This window comes from Phodopus roborovskii, unplaced genomic scaffold, assembly GCF_943737965.1.
Source record: "Phodopus roborovskii unplaced genomic scaffold, PHOROB, whole genome shotgun sequence".
Lineage (NCBI taxonomy): Eukaryota > Metazoa > Chordata > Mammalia > Rodentia > Cricetidae > Phodopus > Phodopus roborovskii.
This window is the reverse complement of record NW_026126461.1, coordinates 5,443,630-5,470,657: the sequence shown is the minus strand read 5'-3', so window position 1 is coordinate 5,470,657 and position 27,028 is coordinate 5,443,630. Positions and strand designations below refer to the sequence as shown.

At 48.5% G+C, this 27,028-nt stretch overlaps 1 protein-coding gene across 7 annotated transcripts in view; it reads left to right on the top strand.

Moving 5' to 3' along the window:
- Positions 1–27,028, top strand: part of Hdac4 (histone deacetylase 4) — a 243,446-nt gene that overhangs the window by 214,311 nt on the left and 2,107 nt on the right. For all 7 annotated transcript variants that reach the window (XM_051190805.1, XM_051190804.1, XM_051190803.1 and 4 more), the window contains 8 exons: positions 2,490–2,597; positions 4,828–4,883; positions 5,652–5,739; positions 7,021–7,140; positions 7,814–7,911; positions 15,443–15,561; positions 16,940–17,073; positions 26,325–26,409. In XM_051190805.1, the coding sequence (XP_051046762.1) occupies positions 2,490–2,597; positions 4,828–4,883; positions 5,652–5,739; positions 7,021–7,140; positions 7,814–7,911; positions 15,443–15,561; positions 16,940–17,073; positions 26,325–26,409 (808 nt within the window). The remainder of the gene's footprint in view (positions 1–2,489; positions 2,598–4,827; positions 4,884–5,651; positions 5,740–7,020; positions 7,141–7,813; positions 7,912–15,442; positions 15,562–16,939; positions 17,074–26,324; positions 26,410–27,028) is intronic.

Genomic DNA, 27,028 nt, shown 5'->3' with positions numbered 1-27,028 from the left:
AAATGAAAACTAAATGCAAGCTTAGATCTAGGGGTCGAACCTGGGCAGTCTCCTGCACCACTAACCCAGATCTGAAGTACAGCTGGCATGCCAGATGAGTGCAGACGTACTGCACGGATGTGAGTGGAGCCCAGGGGACCCAGCCTGGAGAAGACAGTTAGGAACGTAAGGTCTTCACATGGGCTCTGAGGCAGGAAGACAGACTAGAGGCCCTGGCCTGAGTCCTACCCACCAGCATGTCAGAAAGAGAAATGCAGATGCCATGGGGAATTTGAGGCTTATGTAGGATGAGGAGCAGGCACCCAAAGGTAGGCTCTATCCCTGGAAGCAGCTTTCCGGTTACCATTTCCTTCATGTAATAGTTTAAAACTCACCCTTCCTTAGTTCTGTTTAGTAAAGGTTTGAAATAGTTTTAACCTTTTCTTTTTTTTTTTTCAAACCAAATAAAAACCCTCCTGTTTTGTTCACTTTGTTATTGTGAACTTCAAACTAGGAAGGTCCTGTGTTGTCCCCTTACTCTGCTGCCTGGGGGTGTCTTGTACCTCCTCCCACCCGCAGCTTGAGCCTCCTGCTTCCCAGGGCTCACCCAGATTTGCCCCGTGCTCCATTATCATTATTCCATTTCCCTTTCCCAGATGCATTTGTGTTTCCCTCCCACCTATGTCTGTCCTTCCTGTAAAGCACGTCTCTGTAGCTTCCCTTCCACATGAGCATCAGCACTATGACTGGGCAGGACTGCTCCTCAGTACCACTTCAGAGGAAGCAGCTGAACAGAAATGGGAGCAAAACAGCAGGAAAATCTTGTCAGGTCTTTGCAGCCTGGGCTAATGCAGTGGGGATTGTCCAAGGGCTTGTTTACCCCTTGCTCTGTGTAGAGAGGGCTTGTTCAAGCTACAGACACTGACTGCTGATGCCCAGAAGAGTGCAGACCACAGAAATTCCTGGAAGAGCATGCAAATGGCATGTGTAGTCCCTAACCCTGTCATAGCCAGGCTCCTCCTTCACATGGAGCTCCTACATAGCCTTTGGCCTGGCCTGGGCTACTCAGGACACTGCTGCCCCTGGAGATCCCAAGGCAGCTGGTGGACTGTCTCCTTTATTGTGCTCACCTTTGATATTATAATGAGCTGATAATAATGCTTTGATTCTCCAGCCAAAGCTGGTCTTCATAGGACCATAAGCCAGTGTCCCAGCTTTGAATAGTGATGCCTCCCAGCGGGTGTCCTTCTGGCATTTGGGAGCTATTTAAAGAACGTAGCCCATGCTAAGTACCCCTTTCAGCAAAGTGTAAACCCATATAAAGGAATTATAGTTCATTTGTCTCTGAGATCGAAGCTTGTGGAAAAGCTGGAAAGAGTCGCTCCTCCCACTGATGATAAGTGTCTGTCAGCTAGCAGGATGGTATGGAAGGAAGGCCAAGGCTGGAGATGAAAAGAGGTCCTTGTGGTTTTGGGTTCCCAGCTTCTTTGTGTGCTCAGAGGTGGTGTATGTGAGAATCTGGCAAACCTCAATTCAGAAATTAAACTGTTGTTAACCAGGCAATCCCGACTCCACTCTCCCAGGCTGGAACTCCCTGGCAAGGGCCTTAATCTCAGTGTATCTGGTCCAGGCCCCATATAGCCTCACAGGGCCACTTATAGACAGTTGTTCCTGTGTCCTGACAATGCAGCCCTTTGATCCCTGCCTAGACTCCTGTCTTGGGCTTCCCTGTAGACTCAGTAGTGGGAATGCCGTGTCTTGTTCCCTGGGCCTGGAAGGTGGCTCTGCAGGTAAGGATACTTGCTGCCAAGTGTGACAACCCAAGTTCAGTCCCTGAGATTCATGTAGTGAAAGGAGAGAACTGACTCCTACAAGTTGTTCTCTGATCTCCACAAGAATTCATGTTCATGTGTGCATACCCATGTACGTACACACACACACACACACACACACACACACACACAGTTGTTATTTTTAAAAATTGTAATGCATTGTCCTTTGCCAAAGCCAGTAGACAGCTGGTTGGCCCTGCTTGCCGTTTGACATGGAAGTTAACAAGCCACCTTTCTGCCACCTGGGACTGAGCTGGTAGTTTTTGCCACGCCTCATGCCCTGGTTCCATTGTATTACTCTCAGCCCATAGTAAGAACATGCACTTCGAGTCACTGACGGTAGCTTGTGTTCCATTTCATTTTCTGCTCACTAACAATTGTGAGCTACAGTTCCAGTTTAATAAGTAAGGAAATGAGTAGCCCGGGATCCTTACTGTCAGCTCCAGGTTTGGAGGAAACAAGTGGAAGGAGGAGGGTATCCCAGAGGAGGCGGGACACGGCATTTCTCGTTACTGCTTTTCATTCCTGTGCTTAATGTTTGACACATCTCAAAGAGAACTCTCCCTGATGTGGGTTGCTCTGTCTGACAGTGGTTTAGGGGATCCAAGCTGTACAAGCCATGTGTTGGCAGTGACAGTGACCCAGGATTTGGCTCACTGAGGAATGTTGTTTTCACAGGTGGATAGTGACACCATATGGAATGAAGTACACTCTTCAGGGGCAGCCCGCCTGGCTGTGGGCTGCGTGGTGGAGCTGGTCTTCAAGGTGGCCACAGGAGAGCTAAAGGTCAGTCAGTATGGTAGATCTAGCTGGGTGACCCAAGGAGGGTCGGCCCTTTCCCTGCTGGTGAGGGCCTGGAAAGGATTGGTGCAAGGCGACTCGTGTCCAGGATAAGCTGGATGCTCATGCTGACAAAAATGTATGGTTTGCATTCTGAAATGGATCCCTGGAGCCCTTTATCCCTCCCAGTTGCTGAGGAGCCCAGGAAGCTTCTGTTCATGTAGCCCACCTCCTCGGTGTCAGCTATATTAAGATTAAAATGAGACATTTTCAGAATGTTCGTTGTAAAATAACAACAGCATCTGGCCTAGTGCATGACATCTGGATCCACACCTGCCTCACGTTGTGAAACGGGGAGAGAGACCGTGTGTAAGTGAGAATTGAAAAGGGACTTATCTTGTGGTGTTTGTGAAAACTGGAAACTAGATAACTTCCCTGACCCATGCTAGCATTGGCACGTAGCTGGTGTTGAAGGCCGGTATAGTGTGGACCCTGCAGCCTGCCATCTGTTGTGTAGCTGTTTCGCCCACATAGGATTTTTACTGAGCCAGACAGCAGTTGGGAAGTTAAGGCCCCAGATCTCAGCATATCTACCTTAGTAGAAATCATGTTTGTTTTGTTTTTAAGATTTATTATTATGTATACCGTGTCTGCCTGCATGTTTGCCTGCAGGCCATAAGAGGGCACCAGATCTCACTATAGGTGGTTGTGAAATCACCATGTGGTTGCTGGAAATTGAACTCATGACCTCTGGAAGAGCAGCCAGTGCTCTTAAACTCTGAGCCATCTCTCCAGCCCCTTGTTGTTTTTTGTTTTGTTTAAACCCTTAATACTACACTCATCCCATGAGAAACACTATCCCATGCTAGGGTCCCTTGCCATGTGCATAGGGACAGGCACCTGTGAAGTCCGTACCCCATCACTGGCAGCTTCTGCCTGTCTTTTTCCCGGGAGTGAGCATCTTCCTTTTACTTGAGAAGTGTCGTAGATCTCCCCCAAGTTGGAAGGCCCATAATTCCTCTCATCATTACAATGAAAATAGTTATCTCTGAGAAAAGGGGATCTGGTTCAGCTCACAGGTATAGGTAGGTGCAGAGAGACTTGTTGGAGCTAGCCCTCACATGGTCTTGCTCAGAACCTCCACACGGTCTTCCCTATTCAACATGATATGCTAAAAGATGTAGGCCTGAATGTGCAAGGTTGTATACCCTGTGGAAGCTTATCTTGAGGATGTCCATGGAGAAATGTCCCCTGGTGGATTCGTTTATGCTCATTGTGGGGGCTGGTGTCTTCATACCGTGCTTGCCTGTTGCCCAGCACCATCCATAGTGTCCACTCAGTGCAAGAGGCAGGTGGAATCTGAGGCTTGTTAGACCCCTGAAGCCAGTGCCCAGGGCTCAGCAGCATGCAGCCACAAGAATTAGAATGGAAGTTTGCAGTGCCAAGTGTCAGAGGGTGACCTCTGTCTTGTGGAGCTCCCTCTCAGCCTTACCACTGCCCTTGTCCTGTCAGCCCAGCCCCCTTGACTGCCCTTTGTGTTGTTGTGTGTGTGTTGTGTGTCAAGACCTTACCACTTCCTGGTGCAGGAGAGAGAGAGTCATGTTTGATTGGGTGTTTTTACAGCAGCAGCCCCAGTGATGTGCAGGTGTTCTGTAAAGTGATGAGGCAGAGGCTGTGCAGTCATGCCTTCCAGTACCAACCCTGTAGGGATTCTTCTGGGTAGGAGTAGAGTTGGGCGCTGTGTGTGCTGTCTGTTCCCCCAAAAGCTAAGATACAGTCAGAATAGAGATGGGCCCAAGACCTGCTTGAGGTATAATGTGATCCAGCAGCAGCTTATATGAACACTCTTGGGTTTTTTTTAGGGGAGGATGTGAAAACAAGTTCTCATTGAGACACGCTAACCTCCAGCTCAAAGTGTAACAGGCTGGCCTCAACCTCCTGATCTTCCTGCTAGGGTTATAATGCCCAGCTTCTTTAACCACTTCCACTGGCTACAGCCCTGTAGGAAACAGTCATTGAGTCTTCTTCCTCAGGTCAGGCTCTCTGAACAGACTCCTAAAAGAAAGAGCCGGACTTCCTCCAAGCTCAGCTCACCCACTTCCATCCATGCATGGGATCAGTAGTAATGGAACCTGCATCCTCCTGTAGATTCTGAACCTGGTGACTGGTGTTTGTAGTGTCTTTGGAGGGTTAAGAAATGTCTTTACTCTTTCCCATTGTCTGCTATCATTTGCAGAATGGCTTTGCTGTGGTTCGTCCCCCAGGACATCATGCCGAGGAGAGCACACCCATGTAAGTGGACATAGCAGGCTGATAACAATCACAGGTAACAGGGCTGGGTGAGCATCTGAGGGCCCGGGGAGGAGCTGAGTGCCCTTGTGCACATCACCCAAGGTTTGTGACTTCGTCTCCCTTGCCCACAGCCAAGGTAGACATGTGATTTGAGAGTCATGCCGTTGGATGAGAAGTATGGGCCCAAAGCCTTCCTTGTTGCGCTTAACAAAGAGAAAGTTAGGGTTTGAGTGGTTGAAAAGTATACCAGGGAGGCTGTTCCAGAGATGTGTGAGATGATGCTTTAGGTCCCTAGCCTGCAGGAATAGTACCATTTACATTTTTGATGGGTTTTACCACCCACCCTCCTTAACCTAAGCAGGGTAATTCCCCAGAGCCTTGCCCAGAGGCTGACCTAATTAGATAATCCCAAATAAGTATCTCCAAATGATTCTAGATTGGGGAGATTGTCTATGGTGGGAAGATGTCTTTTATAGTACTTGTGCTCGTACTTCAGTGTGTATTTGTTGAGAGTGGTATGTATGTCTGATGGGTGGGTTTTACATGGCACATGTACTTATGTGCCTATGGATGGATCTGTGATGTATGTGTATTTAGCATGGCTTGCGTGTCTATCTGTTTGTCTGTATGTTGGTTAATCACTGGTGTCGGTTCAGGTCCCCAGTTAGGAACCAGCTGGCCTTCACCTAAGCCCTCCAGAAACTCACAGGACTCTAGATGTTCTGCTGTGAGTTGAATAAAAACAATAACTAGATGTCTCCTCTGCAGGGGGTTCTGCTACTTTAACTCCGTGGCAGTTGCAGCCAAACTTCTTCAGCAGAGACTGAATGTGAGCAAGATTCTCATTGTGGACTGGGTGAGTGCTGCCTGCCCAGGCATGACTTGGAAGAGCATGCATGCCCTCCCCACCGTACCCCCACTCCACCCCCGTTTCCCCAGTGGACAGCCTGACTGAGCATGGGCCTTCACCTCAACTGAAACTTAGAATCAGGGACTGAACTTTCTAGAAACATCCCAGAGATCAGAGAAATAAAGCCTGTACCCGTTAAGAGTCAGCTTTAATTAAGACTGAGGCCAGCTGATCCTGCCAGTCATGGGTTCTAAACTGCCAGAATATTACAGTGAAGGCAGTGCAATTTTATACATACCAGTGCGCCTGTCGCTGCTGAGGAAGGGAACAAGCAGAGACATGAGCAGAGAGAAGCGCCATGCATTTGGTGGCAGCATAGGCATGACAGTTATGTTCGGGGAACAGTTGAGTCTGCAGATGACCCACAGACACTGTCTTCCCAAGGCCAGGACACACTCCCTGGGGCCACACTATGTATTAAACTGAATGATGGTGATACACATAGACACTACAATGGCTTACTATACACAGTGTTATCCACAGCTCCTCCTCTCAGCAGGGACCTGGTGAATGAGATGGGGGACACTTGTCTTCTTGAGTGGTTAGACATCCCCATCCTATGCTGAGCACAGATGGCCCTGTAGAGAAAGCTTCTCACACACATGGCTGTGCAGTGCAGCATCACCCAGCCTGCCTGTCCTGGGAACCAATTCTCATGGCCTACAATAGAGGCCACAGGCCTGGCAGAAACAAAAGCTGCCTCTTTTTTCTTACCGTCTGGTTCTCATGGTTACATGGGCATTGTGTCTTAAGAAAACAGCTGGTGGGGGCCTGGGCACCTGTCTGTCACCTAAGTTCACTTGCCATATACTGTATGTGATGAGAATCACCTCTCATGTGACTATAAGTAGCCAGCCCCCAAACAGTGATTTCCCTGATGGAAGTAAAGAAATGGCTCACTGCAAATTAGGCAGGCACATAAGATGAGTCAGCTGGCTTTGTTTAAAATCACAGCCTCAGCTCAGCTAGAAGATAGCTTATCCTCTTCACTAAAGTCAGGAATATGCTCTGATCCTGAAGGTTACAGAGACACTGCCGACTTAGACTCTGGCTTCAGCATCTCTGTGATGCTGCCGGCACCTCCTACCACCTTACCGTGAGGTGAAAACCAGGCTGAAGATTTTAGGGTATTTGCCAAGTAGGAACTGCTACCTGAGGGGACAGCTGGATGGTAAGGGCTGTCCTTGAAGCTTGGTCCTCTCTGAGCCAGTTCTCTTGGTGCCACAGGATGTACACCATGGGAATGGGACCCAGCAGGCCTTCTACAATGACCCCAATGTTCTCTACATGTCCCTTCACCGCTATGACGACGGCAACTTCTTCCCAGGAAGTGGAGCACCAGATGAGGTATATGGATTGATGAAACTTTGGGAGTAACTAGGGGATAAGCCAGCTTGGAGCCAGGAGCTGCAGCTATCTGGAGAGCAAGGCACATGCAGGCCACACCTGACTGCTACACACAGAAGCAGCACTTTCCAGCTTAGATTGCCCTTCCAAAAAATACTAGCCTAGATTATGCTATGCATAACTTGGGGCAGAATTTTGTCTAATGTTAAATGAGACTACACATCGTTTCTCTTTCTACTCAGGGCCAGGAAATACATGCCCAAGGGAGGCTGCTGTACTACTCCTCCTGCACACCTGCTCTCCCAGTCACTGTCTTTAGTGGTGTCTTCATGCATGTCCCATGTCCCTCTCCATCCATCTGGCATCTGGTACCACCTGGTGGTCCAGCGCCTGCCTTCTGAAGACAGTCCTGTGCACACTTGATGCACAGATCCTCAGGAGCATCTCTGAGTAGTTCCTCCTAGTTGAGGGCTTGTGAGCAACTGCAGCCCTGTAAAAAGCGCTGCGCTTATATCAGTGCTGGAGTGGCCAGCTTTACTGGTGAGCACTCTCAGGAACCCACAGGACCTGTGACTATCCCTATGGGTCCAGCACGCCCCAGTTCAAGTGTCAGCTGTGCCAGGTATTCCTTTCAGAGTGTCGGTGACAGCAGTTTCTCTCCTTGTGGCCACAGGTGGGCACAGGGCCAGGCGTGGGTTTCAATGTCAACATGGCTTTCACGGGTGGCCTCGAACCCCCCATGGGAGATGCAGAGTACCTGGCAGCCTTCAGGTGAGTACCCATCTGTCTAACCACAGAGACTGGTCCTTCTGAGTCCAGGGGTAGCTGAGCAGGCCGGGGACTCTGACGTTGATCTTTTTACTTCCTCCTTTCTGTTACCAGCTCCTTTCTTGTGTGAGCCTGCCTTTTTGGGTCCCAGTAATAAGGTGGGGAGATAGTGAGGGGATGGAGAAAGCCTTCTGCTACACTGGAAAGTTCATTAATCAATGGAAGCTGAAAGTGTAAATCTCAGAGCTCTCATTTCCTTCTCATTCTTCCACAGACTGTGAAGTGATAGCAAGTGGAAATGAATAAAAGAGAAATACTATTCCCTTTATTTGTATGAGTGTCAGGCAAGAGTCATATACCACGTCCTTTGTGCTGCTGTGGCCCCTTTGATTGGCTGTAGGGTGGTTGCTTTTTAAAAAGCATTGACTTATATTGTTCACAGCTCTTTTTATTCCCATCAGGCCAGACTGAAATCGTTCATGCAGCCAGCAATAGCTGGCTGGGCCTGCCGCTTGCTTTCCTCTTGTTTGACCAGGGCAGCTTTCCCCTGCTGCTGTGCAGTGAGGAGGTCCACTCGAGTTGGTCACAGCCCAAGAGTGGTCCCAGGGTCCAGATGGGCCCAAGGGACCTTCAGTCACATAAGATTCTTTTCTGTACTGTGGATGAGAGCGTCATCAGACCTCCAGGGATCTTCTCTGCCTCTTCCTATAATTCTGGAGTCATGCCTTGACCTCTATACATATGAAACACATGTGTACAGGCATGTACCTTGTGTGCATATAGACATGTATGTATGCAGACATGTGTGCATATGTCTGTATATCCCTGAGGGACATATTTATGTGGCTGTGTGTGTGTGTTGCTACATGCATATATGCCTGTAGGGCATAGATTTCTGAAAGTGTGAGCCCATATGCATGCCAGTGCATATGTCCCTAGTTGGTGGGATGTGTCTGTAAAATTTACATAGACTTGCCATGTGCTCTGTAGCTATGGTATGGAAGACTCCCAGCACTTTTCGGTGTCTGCCTGCTCATTTTGAAGCAGGTTCCCAGTCCCACTTTCCATTGGAAAGGTGGTTAGGGTCCATATGGTAAAGGCCTGGCCCCATGTGTGAGTAAACTAGCCTATCAGTAGCTCCTATAAGTGACATCTCATTTGATGAACTTAAAAAGGTCTACTGTTCAGCTGTTGGCCGGTTGTAGACAGGGATCTCTCAGGCCCCAGAAGCTTTGTGCTGACTGCTACCTGCCCCTTATCTCAGATCCCTTTGGTTGGTTCTAGCATCTCTACATGCCACTGATATGTGCCCACCTCACAAATTTCCCCCAAACACTAGAAAGTTTATGAAAGCTGAACCTGAAGACCAAGGTGTGTCATGTCCTCACCCACCAGCACTAGAGTCTAGCCCTTTCCACAACATGGGAAACATGAATTGTCAGTGGTGTGAGAAGACACCGCTGCCCAGTTAGTGGCCTTTATTTCTGAGTGGATGCTGTTTGCAGGTCAGGGCCTGTGAAGGCCTCGTGGTGACTCTGGTACAGAAAGAAGATGGTACTCTCTTGATGACTGTAATGGATACCCTCCACTCACATCAGTCCTTGCAGCCGGTGACTGGGCCGGCCCTCATCCCCTGGGCCTTGCTCTCTGCCTCCTGAGTTGTGCTCACTGGGGGCATTTCTTGAGTATGCCTACAGTTCTGTGATGCTGGGGCCAAGAGTGACCCCTGCTCTGCCTGCCCAGGTATCTGCAGTGTCTGACCTGCCTGGCCAGCCTTTGAGGTGAGCCTTCCTTCCTCAGTCACCCTGACATCTGTCCTAACGTCTGGCCAAGTGCATGAATGACAATCCCTTATTCAGAGTGCCTCAAAAGCTTCAGTCACCTCTTTGAAAAGGGAAATTGTTTCAGGTTGGGGTTTTATTATTATTATTATTTTAATGTAAAGTAGTACTTTGAAGTTCACAATTTATGGTTCCCTGGGCATCAGGTGGGGAAAGAAGGGTCAGAGGCTCATTCCCCCTTTCTTCTTCAGTCTCCTCCTTTAGGGCCCCCTGGGACAAGGCATGCCTCAAAGGCAGCACCTTGTTCTTCAGAGCCCTCTCCTGCCAGGTCACATTTCCAGGGGATCAAGCCTCTGATGAAGAAAAGATAAGAAAATTGCTCCTAATGAGATCCAGAAGTGACCAGCACTTTCTCCTCAGGCTCAGAGACTTGTAGGAGAAAAGGGACTGTAATTCAAACCAGGCCTCGAGCCAGACACAGCTTTGAAGTTGGCAGAGCTCAGGCGGAGCACCGGGCTGGGAAGCAGAGAGTGAGTGGTGCACCATCTGTCCTTAGTCCCCTGGACCTGTCCTCAATGCCTAGCTCAGCAGCAAACAGCCATGCCTGGCGTCAGGGAGCCTAGCAATGATGTCAATGGTGCTGGTGTTCAGAGTGGCATCTTGAATTTCTCAGTGGCCTCCAACTACAAAGCCTACTGCCTTTCTGTGGACTGTGAGCCTTCATACTGTTGTACATACTATTGTACAGCGTGTGCTGTTGCTGCCTTTTCCAAACAGCTGTGTGGGTGGTGGCACACATGGTCTCTGTGAATGCATACTCTGGTGATCCCTGCTGTAGTCAGCACTCTACTTTCTGAACGGCTGCGTGTCTGAGAGACATGCGCTTGATGTGTAGAGATTTGGTTAAACTGTCGGCTACCTTTTTAAAGGTAGTTGCTGTTTATCGTGGCATTCCACCACTTCCCTAGATAGAATTCCAGCACAGACAGTGGTGGTGGTCTTAAGTCAAGAAACAGAAGGGTAAAGCTCAGCATCGGAAGTCCAGTGGGTCAGCAGCCTCTCTTGACCCGCTTGGCTCCCAACCATCAGGGGGGCCTCAGATGCCCCCAGAGGTGAGGCCAAAGCCAAGCCTTATGGGAAAAGGGGCATCCTCAAGGAAATTGCCTGTCCACATCAATCCTGGTGGGGGCTGTTGAGAGTTTCTGCCTTGTGTGTCTCTTGCAACCTGAGTAAAAGACCTAGCCCCAGGAGGAAGCAGAAAGGGTGTTTGAGTGGACCAGTCCAGTGAATGGTGAAGAGGTGTGGAGGACGAGACTACCTTGTTAAACAGCAGCAAGCTATGGCATTGCAGGGAACTAGGACTAATATGAATGTGAGCAATGTGATCTCTAGCACTTGCTTGTAGGGGGTTGTGCAACAACAGGCCAGAGTGTGAAGAGCAGGTTCGCATATGTAGCAGAGAATGCTCTGGCTGCGGACATTGTGAAAAAGTGTGTAAGTTAGCATTTAGTAACCCAGGAAAGACAAGTGTGGTGCATTAGGACAATGTTCTAGGTGTGAAAAGTGAGGACCCTACTCCTCTGATTCCCTAAGAGACAGGAACTGGATCCGGGAGAAAGCCAGAAGAGTCTCCCATCAACCCAAGCCCTTGTCAACTTGAGGGTGCTTGTGTACAGTCTGGGGTTTTTCTCCTGCTGTAGGGAAGTGAGAGGAGGGAGGAAAAGGCAAGCTCTCAATTAGAGATTGTCAGTGTAGCGGAAGTGGAGTAGGAGCAAATGGAGATGAGGGTGGAAGCGGAGTGTCAAGATGGAGAGTGGACCTTGGTGACTTTGCTACGTAACATTGACCCCTGGATGAAAGGACACAGAGCTTAGTGCCCCCCCCCCCAAGCTGTTGCAACCACCAGCCTGGATTGAGTTAGAAGGATGGGTTCAGTGACTCCAGAGAATGCTATGAGGCTCCCAAGGCACAGGATCTGAGAACCCGGCTCTTGAGACACTTACTGCAGTTAGTGTGTATTTCAGAGATGGCCCTGGGTATATTCTGCCCTCTCGGAGACACGTAGTATATGGCTCTGGCCCCCTACTGTATGCCTGGTACTGGCCTTCCCATAGCTGGCAATGAACAGTTCCCCTGTGAGATGCAGTGTGAGCCTGCATCCCTGCCTGGTGCACCAGCCCCGCTTTTCACCAAGCAAGCAGACAGATGTGGGCATGTGTCTTCTAGGCTGTGCATATACATGAGAGCCACATGCCACGAGCTGTGAGGTGGTGGGTTTCAAAGCAGGACAACACTAGTAATGAAGACTGACTGACTAAGTTATAGAAGAGACACTCATTATGCAACATACAGCATCACACTGCATTCATAGGACCACTCCACCCTCAGAGAAGCCTGCATCCCCTCGGCCTAGGCACTATATTGAGCATCTGAGTACCTGAGGCAATCATCATTACCTCCCCGCACCAAGGGATGAGCTGTGGTCATATTTGCAGCCTTCTCAGAGGGCTGTCCATTTTGACCCATTTGTCCTTCCCCCAGGCAGATGATAAGCTTTACCTCCCTGCCCCCAATCTCACTCACAGACACAAATACACGCAAAAACACAAAAGGCTCTTCTATTTCAGAAACTAAGTTGATGATTCAAAAGTTATTTTGGGAGGTAAAAAAGCTCAGTCTCCCATCTTCTTTGAATACTAGTTACATAGGGACACTCTTTGAGGTTGTTTCCTCCATGGTGGTGCATAGCTACAGTACATCAGGGAGTATCTAGCTGATACTTAAAGTAAAAAGCCATGTCCCAACAAAATGCAAAGATGCCCATGGTGTCACACATGGATGCTGGACACACCCTCTAACACATAACCTTACATTCATAGCCATCAGCAGTTACCCTGGCTTTGGCACATTTTCAAAGTAAACTGAGAAGATACCAAGCCTGGGACGTTCAAAGACCGCATTCGCTACTATCCACTGCTGCTGTGTACGTGGGGCCACTTTGGCTCCAGCCCAGGGAATGGTTTTGGTTTGGTTCTTGACAATAACACACAGCAAGTGTAAGAAACAGCACTTGTGGCATGAGCTCCATTTAATAATGATTTTTAGCAGAACTTTCCTTGGGGAAGGTATTGGATATTAAATAGCTCAGTTATACTTCATAACCCACCATATACACTCACTATAGTACTTAGAACAAATGACAGCTGGCACAGATAACTATGGTTTTACTGGGGGGGGGGACACTTTAAAATCCCTGTCAAAACCGTGATAGGTTCATGATTCTGCTGAAGACAAGGGTTCTGTGACAATATCTTCATTGAATGGTTAAGATGTGGTCTCCTTGGAGTAATGTGGACAACCACTGTTGGTCTAGCCATCTTGTCAGTCCAGTGTCCCACACTCCAAAGGAGTACCCTGGACCTCACACAGGCCTGTAGAGCATACCCTGGGGAGACAAGTCCGCTCCACGCAATGATGCCATGACATAGAAGCCAGAGGACCCAATGGCATTCTCTCCATCCTGTGACTGACTAGAACATGAACTCCTTGCCCCTGACCACTGTGGCAGTTTCTAGACAAATGGCAGTGTATTCACTGGGTAGACATTCAGTGTAAATACTTTGTACCAATGAAATGATAGTTGGGTATGCCTTTGTTGCATCGGGGCACAACTGACAGCTATGTAGTCTGATGCTAAGGAGCTACCCTGAAAAGCGGTACATTAGCCATGCAAATGAGTCCAGAGCAGATACCCACAGGCATGGCTCCCATGTGGAATCCGTCAGCATTTTCATCTTTCCTCATCATTATGGCTGTTGCTTTTACATCACAAGGCATCTGTACCACCAGTATTGCCCAAGACCATGTGGCCCCATGACTAAGAGACCTGCCCAGACTTTTGCAGAAAGTGTGTTGGCCCTCCTCATCTGTGCTTACCTGGATGTGCCCTACACTCTAGCAATGGTTCACAGAGCCCCCAAGGTGTATACTGGCCTTGGAAAGCCTGAGACAAATAATTCCAGGATAAACACCCTCCAGAGCAGCAGAAACCCAACCCCTCCACAACTGCCCAACTTTAGTTTGGAATACATGAATACATGTCTAGGCTTCAGTTACCTGAGGTTGAACTTGGTATGTTTTTAGTAGACCTCTCCATACTGACCAGAGCCAAGCCAACTGAAGTAACAAATGAAGCCTCACCAGTCTACCCTGCCGTTCTCTGGCTGAGCTGTCCCTGGGAGCCCTGATACAGATAGATAGCATGTGTTATGCCACCCTGGAATTGGGGAATAAGCAGCCAGGATTCCACCTAGAATCACTCCTGCATTGGTCCCATTAAATTCATAGTTGATACTCCTGTTGATTTTGTTGTTAGGGAATTTATATGAAAGTTTGGAGGAAAAGATGGAGTTGTTGAACGCTGAGTCAGCATTTGAGTATTTGGCAGTATGAATGACCAGCTCCTGGTACATCTGTCTTTACCTCCTGTGGGGCTCCTGCAGACAACGTGTAAATGCCCACCACATAGGCTGTGAGACACAGTTGCCTTCCAGGTGGCACACATTAGGCGGGGTGGCCTCACAAACAGGCAGCCCAGCAAGATGCAAAGGGCCCCAACAGGCTCACAGCCTATCTGTACAGTCACATGACCAGGTTCCACACCTACCTTCTTCATCTGCTCCAGGAGCACAGAATACTCTAGAGCTGGGAAACCATAAATAGGTAATTTTCATGGTCCGTGCTGGCCCCCAGAGGGACACTGAAAGTTGGTGTTGGCCGTTCTAATGAAGTAATCTCTGAGGATGCTTGGAGCCTCTTGGGTCAGTTACAGGACTGTTCATGGCTCTGCACCATGACTTGGCATGGCTAATAGGTTTTACATTGAGAGGTAGAGTGACTTAGCCTTTGAACTATTCAATGGTGTTCATGTATTACACAGTTCTCTTTACTGTGACATTAGTTTCCCTTTTGCCATTCTAAGAGTCTTGTTTTCTCTTTAATTCAGTCTCACACATACACAGATGGCTGTTGGTATGGGCACAGAGCACCATCGGGTAGGTGGGAAGCCCATGTCACTGCACCCTAACAGGGCTACAGAAAGGTAGCCAGGGCCCTTGTCTTCTCAGCAATGTGTAGTTCCCAGTCCTTGTGCTGGATGGTGACCATGTCTTAGTTAATCTCCACATAATTTGGGACAAAAGAAGCTTAAGGAAAGGAGGGTTTATTTAGGCTCACAATTCAAGTGTGTCATGGCTGAAAGGTCATAGCATCAGGAGTTTGAGGCAAGGGCTTGAATTGCATTTACAGTCAAGAAGCAAAGAAGGGGAACATGCAGGTGTCAGCTTCCTTGGCAGTCCAGGAGCCCAGCTCATGGGATGGTGTCAGCCTCATCTAGGATGGGCCTTCCTACCTTAGCCCAGTGGCTAACTTAATCTAGATAATCCCTCATGGGCATGATCAGTGGATTGTATCTGAGGAGGTGATTCTAGATTCTGTCTGATTGACATCAGTAGTAACTATCACAGTGTGCCTCTCTTAGATAAGAGCCCTGTAAAGTGTGTTCTTTTTGTTGTGGATAAGGTAGCTGAGCTGGTAAGCCACAGGTTTGGGAGAGGCCAGAAGGGCACTTGCATTGATTTCTTTCCAGTTCTGCTGGGGCCACAGGCCTCAAAGAACTATGTATTTAACATTTACCGTCTTCCATATATCATGTCCTTCACTGACCCAGTAATGCCTTCTCCTGTCCTTTGCAGAACGGTCGTCATGCCAATTGCAAATGAGTTTGCCCCAGATGTGGTACTGGTGTCATCAGGGTTCGATGCTGTGGAGGGCCACCCCACACCTCTTGGAGGGTACAATCTCTCTGCCAAATGTAAGTCACTAGAGTTTACCTTCTCTGTCTGATCATCCCACAACTAGTTTGTATTCTGTGTGAGGCCATAGGAAGGACATCACCTTCATTTCTTACCCAGAGTGAGACTGCGCTAACAGCCATCAGTAAGCCCTGAGCAGCAGGAGACTTAAGAGATGAAAGCCTTAGACTCCACCGTGGGGGCAGAAACTCAGTTCAAAGGGCCATGCACTAGGTTCTGTCAGCTTGACTGTAGGCACTTGATGAGCATTCAGCCCTTCTCCAAGTATGAGAGGGTGGGGCCTCAGCCCTACCTAGCCAGCATGTGCTTGGTGCTGAGTTTTTTACTCTGCTAGAGGAGCAGGTCCTCTAATCTTTGAATAAGCTGTGGAGCTAGAGGAGGAGCCAAGAAAGAGGATCTGTATCATATAGTTACCCCGCTTTTCCACGGAGGAACTTGCTGGCACTGTCTGTGACCTCTGCTTCTGCTTGCTGCAGCATGTGGAAAAGATATGGAAGGCCTCTGGGCTGTAACACCCACAGTGGCCTGCCAGTTTCTCACCCAGCTATGGTGCACAGAGGCAACAAAGAGCCTAGGGTCCTGAACACCTAGTACCTTATCCAGTCAAGGGCCTAGCATCCTTTGTCTGTTCTCTCCTCCCTGCCCACCGGCACATCTAATTAAGGAGGGCTATCTGTCTCTCACCTTCACCAGGGAGAGTATGGATTCAGCAAGGGAATAATGAGCTAGAGGTGGCCTTTGGGGAATCCCTGCTCTATTACAGGACCTCTCTGAGCCCACTGTCCTGGGTCCAGACAGAGAGCAAAAAGTGCCCACCATACCTGGTAGTCACCACATTCTGGGCTGCCCCAAAGCCAGCATCAGTGTTTCATCAGTCATACCTGTGTTTATTATCCATTTTTGCCTATTAGCATTTCACAACTAGCAGGGGGTACAGGCTGGTCAAGGCCACTGGCTTACTGTGGCTTTCCTAGTGCCTAGCCAACATCAGCCTGCCTGGTGCATGTATCCCTAGGCACCAAGTGATATGCAATGTGAGAGAAGGCTCTATGGCCCTAGATGGAAGTAGATGCCTAGACGTGGATGTGGAAAAGTCCTGTCACCACACACAGCGTTGACACGGGCATGCTTTTTTCTACTTCTGAGCACATCAGATGCCCTGAAAGACAAGTGGTACGAAACCTTTGAATGGAGTTTGCTGCATTATAAAGGTATAGCACTGAAACCAAAATTCACACTCACTTGGATGAAGCCAAACTAATGGATTTTTTCATTTGTTCTGGGTTACTCAAGATAACCTCTCAGCCCTGCTGTTTACAGGTGGTGCTGTGTGGAGTTTCTGACGTGCTCCACTCACATGTCCTTGTGCCTTTGCAGGCTTTGGGTACTTGACGAAGCAGCTGATGGGCCTAGCTGGTGGCCGAATTGTGCTGGCTCTTGAGGGCGGCCATGACCTGACGGCCATCTGTGACGCTTCTGAAGCATGTGTTTCTGCTCTGCTGGGAAATGAGGTATGGAGTCATCACAGCTCTGCAGAATGTGCCACACCGCAGGCAAAAGGCTGTTGCCACAAGCTCAGGCAGTGGAAGGCCTTGGTCTCTGACCTGGCTAGGCCATTCACCGGTATTGGACTGCAGCTGTTCCCCACTCCATGTAGTGGGACTAGTGTGACCTTGGCTAAAAGATGAACAGAACAGACGCAGAGCTGGCCCGAGACTCTCAGAGGTGCTTGCCGCAGTGTGTTTCCTGTGTCGGTCATGTCATGAGTCATGTGATGGCTGTGCTTGTCCATGGGCTTGGGTGGTGTATTAGTTAGGATTTCTTCTGCTGAGACAAAACACTGTGACCAAAGGTCAAACTAGAGAGAAAGGGGTTTACTTAGCTTTTATTTCCAGATCATAGTCTGTCCTTGGAAGAAGTCAAGACAGGAACTCAAGCAGGGCTGGAACCTGGAGGTGATCCAGAGGCCATGGATGGAAGCTGCTTACTGGCTTGCTTCCCCTGGCTTATTTAGTCTGCTTATAGTACCCAGTACTACCAGCCCAGGGATGGTACCATCCACATGGGCTGGGCCCTCCCCCATTGATCATTAATTGAAAAAAAAAAAAATGCCTTACTGCTGAATCTCATGGAGGCATATCCTCAACTGAGGCTCCTTCCTCTCTGATGACTCCAGCTTGTGTCAAGTTGACAAACAAAACCAGACAGTCCAGGTGGTATCAGCATGCTCAAGCTGAATTACTAGCTCAGGGTTAGGTCAGGACCTCTTTACCCAGCAACCAGTTGCCTTCTCCATTCAGGAGTGATGCTCAGGTCAAGGCTCTGAACAGCCCCACTGGTATTGCAGGACAAAGTCAGGGATATTGGCCTGCATAGCAGTCTTTAAGGGCCTGGTCAAATAAAGCTTTTGAGGGTAATGTAGAGTGACCATTATGTGGATTTCCTTGTGCTATGCCTAAGGAGGGTCCTTTGTTGACATTCCCTGCCCTGGTCCTGAGTTCCAAAGCTCTGACAAAGGATTTGCACACATACCTCACAAAGAACCAGAGCAGAGACCAGGCAGTCTTACATAGCCTTCAGGGCACTGGGTCCTAGGTAACTCCATAAGGCAGACCAGGGCCATGTCCTGTAGTGTGATCCTAAGGTGTGAATTCAGAGCAGGGAGAAGAGGCAGAAGGAAACCAGGCCCTTTTGGACACGATTGTTATCAGGGCTTTCAAATAACACTCAGCTGGAAACTGTACATGTGCAGCTAGAGCCCAGAGGAAGAGCTGGCTGCAAACCGTTGTGGTATTTGACCAGTAGGTTATGACAGGGAGCCTGAGTCAGGGTTCCTGGAAAGAATGGATGTGCTTTCCCTACTGAGAAGGACAGGTGACCCAGTGCACTGGGCATCAGGCTGACAGGACAAATGTGTGGATTCTAGGATCTGGAAGAGGATGTAAGTGGTTCTTTCCAGGAGCTTTATTTTGATGGGAAAGAGCAGATGATGGCATCTGCTTAATGGCAGATTTCAAAGGTTAAAAGAAGACTCATCCGCTGCCAGCCCATGAAAGGCAAATGACATGATCTGCCTTAGATGTCTGTAAGAATCTCTTCTTGAATTCCAGCTTAGAAAACACAGCTGACCAGGCCTTGCCCACACCATAAAAATGAATTGCTAGGTAGGCCCACACTAGAAACACATAATCAGGACTACTTTGTGTGCCTCATTCCAAGCCAGCCATTGGCAAGGCTGTACTCTGCAGCGGATGGATGAGTAAGTGTGTAGTGGCATTGCCAGTGATGGGGAACCCTGCAGAACCAGCTCCACGTAGCTTTCATTGGGTATAGAAACCTATTGGAAATGTGTCATTCAGCCCACTTGGTTGCTGGGTTGGAAACTACAGCACACTCTGCATCCCTGCCCAGCTTTGTTTCTCATAGAGCTTTGTGCCCCCACTACACGCACGTGTGGGCACACACACACACACACACACACACACACACAGTCTCTGCTGCACTGACTTTGTGTTTTCTACATACTGTGTCTCTTCATTATATAATGATGGGTGCGAGGTATTTTTCACTGATAGATTCCAGGTTTCCAGAAAGTAATTGACATTTTTCTAGATTGCCCATTAAGTAGCTTTAAATACAGGAGTGACCACGCTGCTTTTGCTCCTGTGGCTCTAGAGTAGAGTATGGAATGAGTACCGCAGTGCCTCCAGTATTAGTTTCTGTCCAGAGTTGCTTTGGCTGCTCAGTGCCTTTGTGTTTCCAGCTCAACTCCCTGGTTGTGTAAAGATTAAGTCATTGGAATTTAGATAGGGACTGCAGTAAGTCTATAGATGATTTTCAATAATGTGGCCATTTCCCCAATACTAACTTTCCCAGTCTGTGAATGTGGAAAGTCTGTCCATCTTCTAGGTTTTTCCTTTGGTGTTGTATACTTTTCATTACAGAAGTATCTCACATCTCAAGTTTATCTTTATTTTTGAACAGATTTATGGGTTTTTCTCAGCTAATCTGTTAATAAATATTTAAAAGTATTGATTTTTTGTTTGTTTTGCTAATGGTGTTTATCAGATTTAAGAATGTTTTGGTACAGTCTAGTATTGTAGGCCCAGGGATAATCTGACTTATTCCTTTGATATTTGCAACTTCTCTATTTCTTTCTCTTTTCTTGTTGCTCTGGCTAAGGTTCCAAACTCTGATTTTAATGAGTGACGGTGCCTGTGTGGCTGTGTGTGGGCTTTGCTGTGTTGACTTTGTTAGCCTACTGTTCCAACCTCTTCTGCACTGTGTTAGAGTGATGAGAAATGTCATTCTGGAAATATGTTTCTCTTATTGGTTAATGAATAAAGCACTGTTGGCCAATTGGAAAGCAAGATAGGCGGGGCTAGGAGACTAGGAGGAAAGAGGAAGTAGTAGGGAGAAGATCCAAGATGGAGGATGGAGAGAGAAGAATGACAGCCCCTCTCTCCAGTAAGATGAGGCCACGTGGAAGTACTTAGATTAATAGAAATAGGTTAATAATTAAGACAGCTAGCAGATAAGAAACTAGTAACTGACCAACAGAATTATATCTAATACAGAGTCTCTGTGTGTATTATTTGGGGCTGGCACTGCAGTGTGACCAGACTGGCGAAAAACTTACTCGTAACATTAGGATTTGATGTGGAATTTTGCAGAAAACTTTTTCCACGTCTATTGAAATGATTATGTGATTTCCCTCGGTTCTGTTTCTATGCTATATCACACTTAACCAGTTTAATCACACTGAACCATCCTTAGTTGCCTGAACTGGATCTAACTTGGTTATGATGTGTGGTCTTATAATGTGATGTTGAACTGAGTTTGTACTTTTTCCCCCAGTATTTTGCATTCATGTTTGATCATCAGGGAGATGTGCCTGCAGTGTTACCCAGTTTTGGTATGAAAACAGTATGGTACTGGCACAAACTAGACTACACAACCATGGAGTAGAGTGAACAGGCATTTAGTGTGTGTGTGTGTGTGTGTGTGTGTGTGTGTGTGTGTGTGTGTGTGTGTGTGTGAAATCTGGAAACAATAAGAACAGCATATGATAGGGAAACTGTTAGGGAAGAGGAAGAGGGCACTGGTGGAGTGGAGGGTGCAAGTATGGGTGACAGGGCTAGATGTGACTACCTTAAACCTTAGATGCCATATGAAGCCCACAATTGATCAGCACTTGTGAACAAAAGATAGAGCCCCAGTTGCGACAGGGTTGGTGTTTGAGATGTGTGGAACTGCTTTCCCTGTGCTCCCACCTCCCCATCCCTAGAGCAGAGCCTTCATTCATGAAGTGCTCTACATGTGGCATTACAAGAAAATCTGTAAGCATAGTTGTCTTCACAGCCTGGAGTGCAGACTCATCATAAGATCCCAAGTGTCCAAATACAGTTTGATCCTTCCTCTGTTCCGAAGGGGAACACATAGAAGCTTCGTCACTGAGGATCAGCTCCCTCTGCACTGTGTCCTTTCTCTTGGGGACATAGAGCATCTCACTGCTGAAAGGCCACCATATTCATCCATTCCAGATTTCATGTCAGCTTTCATGAGGAAAGATTTTCCAGAAAGGAAAAAGAGCAAGCAGTTAAGATTTCAGAGCAGCTGGCACAGGTAGAGAGCAGACGTGGCCAGCTCGGATGGCAGTTGGCCCCATGTCCATCCTTTATGGACTCCTGCTAGGACGGAGCCCTGGAATTCTGGGGTGGTCTGCTCAGCCATTACTCTGAGCAGGTCGTGTGGAAGGCAGCAGCAGTTCGTGGTGAAGAAACTGTGCTGGCCCAGCGACTAAAGATGAAGAGTCGTGGCTGGGGACTTTGGGTGTCACAGAGGCTGTTAGCATGGCGAGCATGCTGCACATAACCAAGCATGTGGCCTATGGTGCCCTGTGTATGCGTAATAAACTTATTTTAATCTGGAGGAAGTCTGGTACAAGGGAGGCCTAAGAGAGCTAAAGGAACCAGGGTTCTAGAAGAACCGCTACAGCCTTCTGGTGAACTTTATGAGCATTCACTATTGGCACACACCTTGTGAGCGTGCACTGTTGGCACACACCTTGTGAGCGTGCACTGTTGGCACACACCTTGTGAACGTGCACTGTTGGCACACACCTTGCTCCAAAGCCGTGATAAATGTATGTTCTAAGTATTGTCTGAAGAGATGACACTGCATCTGTGCTGCAGCCATGACCCCATGTCTGAGGATCTCTGTTCTATCCTTGCTTCCCATCTACAAGGGGCCTTGGGCCCTATCTTATTTAGGGTTTTATTGCTGTGAAGAAACACCATAACCCCAGCAACTCCTATAAAGGAAAGCATTTAGTTGGGGTGGCTTACATTTTCAGAGATTTAGTCTATTATCATCATGGTGGGACATGGTGACCTGTAGGCAGACCTGGTGCTGGAGAAATAGCCAAGTATCCTGCATCTTGACTTGTAGGCAACATGAAATGGTCTGAGACTCTGGGTGTGGCTTGAGCATATATAAGACCTCAAAGCCCACCTCCACAGTGACACACTTACTCCAAGAAAGCCACACCTCCTAAGAGTAAACCACCACAGGCCCCATGTAACCAGACATCAGTCCCTGTTGGGAACATTGCCATCTGCTGGTGGGGGCATGAACTTAAACTCAGGTCCTCCTGCTTGTACACACTGTCCATTGAGTCATCTTCCCAGTCTTTTCACAGGTGCATGTGTCTATCTACCTATTCTATGGCACATATGGATGTAAAAGAACAGCTTTGAGGAATTAGTCCTGTTTCATCAAGGGGGTTCTTGGGATTGAACTCAGGTTGTCAGACTTACAACAAGCACCTTTACCCTCTGAGCTGCCTAAGCAACCCTCACTTAGTGGTTTCTCTGACTGACTCTCCATCTCATGAATTAGTGTGCTTAGACCTAGAGGCATGTGAACATGAACACTGATGGTCTCTGTACCGGTTCCTAACAGATTGTTGTCATACAGAAGAGATGTGGTTGGCAGGGATGCCTGGGTGGTCTTATGTGGTCCATCAGCACAGACATTCCACGTGTTTCTGGAATCTCTTAGTCACTCCTGCTTCCTGGGCTGGTTTATCTGCTGTGTCTCAGGAATGCCTGTTGCTGTCTCCCACCAGGGTGGACTTTTCTTTGTGTCCCTTCTCAGTACTTCCCATCTTAAGACTGTTGAGTATCAAGCCAGCCTGTGCTTTGGATGAACCGACATACATCTTTATATCCAGTCACAGCCAGCCCTCAGATCTCTGTGCTAAACATCTAGATGCACTCAGCCTTCTTTCAGCCAGCTGTGCTCTGGCAACCCTTGATTTTGTCACTGGCTTCTGGCCGTCCTCCTAGATTCCATGTACATCTTCGCCGAACAGCCCAAAGCTGGACTCTGTCTCTGTACCAGCTATCTGCTGTAAGTGGGACCTTGGTCACGTCCAGCTCTTCTGATCACTTTTCCAGACTCATTCTGTCTGGCTTGTCCTGTAGCTCCCAACTTTTCTTCCTTGCTGTCTCTTAATGTGATGTGATCGAGGGTTTCCTAAACTCCCTGTGTTTTCAGTGCCCAGTTGAAAGATGTGCAGCAGGCATCCTCACTGTGAGCCAGTGCCCTCAGCAGGGTTGGGAGGTGCTGTTATCCCTGGCAAGCCAAGGCTGGGACCACAGTGGCCTCACTGGGATCTCCAAGGTGAACATATGACCCCTGTGTATTTAAGAAACTGTTGTTCATCGGAAATTCTAACTTAACTAGGTCTTGCATGTTTTTCTGCCAAACTGGCTGCCTCGTCCCAACCCCTCCCAGGCTACATGTCTTTCTCTCACTTACTTAATTTCACTGACTGCACATTTTTGTTGCTGTCATGTGTCACCCACGTTGGGTCTGGGCCACATTGCATTCAGGCGGTTTCTTCCCCATTATTCCCTCATTTCCTGCCTTCCCGCAGGACATTCTTACTGTGTCTCAGGAATATCCTGTGGGTGTTCTCTAGGAAAAGGACCAGCATGGACAACATCCCACTTTGTTTTTGGGAGATGCCTTTGTTCCACCCTGATCTTAATGACACCTTCACTGGGCATATGATTAGGGTAACCAGTGTCTCCTCTTAGCACATAGAGATAGCAAGCTGCTGCCCTTTGCTTCCCTTGCTGTTGGAGAGCTGTGCATGCCCCCCACCCTGACTGTGGAGGTGACCCACTTTCTCTAGTAACTTGGAGGATCTGAGACTGCCTTTGATGTTCTGTGGTTTGTTTCCAGCGTACCTATAGAATTCTGGTTTGGCTGTCCCTGCAGGGATTTTCTCTGCCTGAGCCTGGGACTACCCAGCTCTGAAGAGTCCATGGTTATTTGTTGTGGGATGTTTGATCACTCTGTGACACTCTGAGACAGTTAATAAAGTTAACCCTGAATCATGCGGCGAGCCAGCGACTAGCTGACTAGAATTAGCCTAGAGAAGCCAGGCATTTTGGATAGAATAGAAAAGATGAAAAGGACGGAAAGGGCAGGACTAGAATCTGGCACTTCTTTTTGGTGTGGGGACAAGTGAAGAGACACATCTCCAGCCAAAAATCAAGATCAGCTGCTTGCTTCTCAGACTCTCTGCTGTAGCATGTTTTCACCCTACATCTGACTTCTGAGTCTTCGTTGGTTAGTAGAACAGGATTCAGTTTAAACCTACATACTGCCACTATAGCAGAGCGAGGGCTGCAGGACTGTGGCCCTCCAGGCCACAGCCAACAGAGACATAGCAGTCATTTCCCTCCTGCAATGCCCATCCCTCAGGGGCTCTGCAGGGCCCCTGCAGGGCCCATCCCTCCCTCCTGAGCACTGTCTTGACTTTGCCTCACCCTTCAGCTGTATATAGTGTCAGTGTTTGGACTTCCCAGCTCATCTCCTGTTACTCTGCTAGTTGCTGCTACACAGGTCTAGAGCTCTGGTTACATTGAACACACATTAAACAGGTGTAATTGCAGTCTTTGATGATCCAAACAGACTTTTTCTTTGGGGAGGAGGGGGTGTCAGTGACAGTGCCTAAATTTCCACTCCAGTCACAAACCTTCTTCTCCTGCCGGCCTTCCCACTGCGTGAGACCTTGTAGCCTGGAAACCAGCTCTCCTCCTACTGTGCACAGAACTGCAGTGTGTCTAGATGTCACCAGCACTACGCAGGGCCCTTCCTCTGCCCTACCCAGGATCTAGTGTTGTACTAAGACCCTGTGCACCCTTTGGTGTCCTCTGCCTGTCCCACCTCCCCTTGCTTTGCATGGCTCTGATGACCTCGGGAAGCTCTGGTCAAGATTTTTCTAGAATGTCTCTCAGTTTCTGTAGGTCAGAGTGAACATAAAATGTCCCTTACAAACTTGTGTGTTTGACACTGTTGGGGAAGCGCATAGCCTTTGGCTGCCGGGCCCTGGGGGCCTGGCTTGAGGGTCACAGTCACCTGTTCTCACCTGTGCCCTACCCGTGTGGCTGCTCTTGCCATTGCACCTCCCACTAGGTTTCAATGAGCCCTCACAGCAGTGTGGAAGATAAGTGTGAGTGTTTGCTCATGCTGATATCAGTGGCTTACCATTGTCAACACCGCACCTTGGGGCTGCACGGTGCTGTTTACCTCGGTTACCTCACCTCCGCCTGACATGAAGTCACGTCTTTCCTCCAGCAGCAGGCATAGATGGAGACCATTAAGTTCTACATCCTGGAATTATTATCAGTTCTAGCAGGGATGTCTGTCTTCCCACACATACACTTACTTCTTTGTTCATGCACAGGTTATACTTTGGCTGCCTACTCCATGCCATGTTATCTTAGTGCTCAGCCTGCCCCAGTTTTGGCCAGTGGGCACTATTCGAGGTTGGCCTCTGTGTTCTCTGGTGTCCCTGTGGCTTGTCCTTAAGCAGGTCCTAATTCTGACGTCATAGGGTGCTGTGAGCTTCTCTAGTCTTCTCTTGCCCAGCCTGGCCTCAGCCATTGTCTGTTTTGTTGGTGAATGGCTTAAGGGTGCCATGTTGGCTCCACTTGCCCAAGGCTCCTGCTGGCTGTGTTGAATGATATCTTCAGTTAGAAGGTCATGTGTCCTAGGATGTAATTGGCAGCACTCACATGCAGCCAGATTGGGGATGGGTGTCACACAGGGCTGCAGTGACTTTGGACAGACGCCCTGGATCAGGAAGCCATACGTGGCAGCTGTCCAGTCAGATTGAGGCAAACTCAGGGTGACTTTGTTTTATGGCCTTCACCCAGAGCCTAAGGTAAGACCAGCTTTCCTTTAGGACTGGCTCTAGCGCTCTCCCTGGTCTAGGCCTGTCTGCATAGCTATTATTCAGATGTTCATTCTGTCCTGGGGCCTGCTACTTACTTTATGTCATCTGTGGGAGACATACTCACTTCCCTCCATTCGCCTCCATCCTCCTCATGTGTGAGAAAAGCAAAATCGGACTCTTGGGCATTACAGGGCCGGGTCATAGAAATGTAGCTTCAGAAACTAATGATTCTTTCTCTGCTCTGAGAGGTACACAGCAATGACACCAAGCTGATGTCCACTGTGTAGCCTTCTCCTGGGCCTGACCTCCTAGGAAGCCATGAATACAGTCCATTGTACCCTGAGGAGGAAACCCAAATGCCAAGTCATGTTGGTTTTTTTGAATTGCTTTAACTTCCCTACAATACTGTGTCTCTGGTAACAAAGTGCTATCTCTGGACACCCATTACACATACATAGATTATATGCGGCCCATTGTCATCATAATATATCTGTGTCTCTCTTACAGCTTGAGCCTCTGCCAGAAAAGGTTCTGCAGCAGAGACCCAATGCCAATGCCGTCCACTCCATGGAGAAAGTGATGGACATCCACAGTAAGTGGCTACCCAAGTGATCACGGGGACCCAGGGCAGGAACACAAGGCTTCTCCTTCCCTGGCATTTGATGAGCTAGTAGGGATGACCAGAACCAGTTCTGCTGTGCTGGGGTCCAAAAGAATCTGGCACCAATGGTCTCAGGTTACTTAGTTCATATGCCCAGAACAGGGTAGAATCCATGTCCCATTCAAGCAGCGAGTCTCAGGCCTAGGCAACAGGCACATAGCTAGGCACCCACGTAGCACCCTGCCCCAGGTACACCTGCCAGTCCTTGCCTGGACTCTGTGATATGCCTTACATAGATGATGCGCACCTGAAGGCGTCTCCTAGCTCCCCTTTGGGACCATTCAGTTCTGTCCTCAAAACTGTTTCCACTGATGCCCCTGATTCTCAAAATGCTGCCCAAGCAGGGCTCCCTGTACAGTATCTGGATGTGGCATATCCCCAGCATCTACAAGGCTCAGGTAGCAAATCCCAGTCTAGGTGCCATCAAGTCTGCATGTGCCTGCTCCCAGAATTTCTGGTTGCCCACAGCAAAGGCACACGGTCCATGAATGTGGAGAACCAGGCCCCACAACAGCCCAACCCCAACCCCATCCCATGTCCAGTGGCCTGT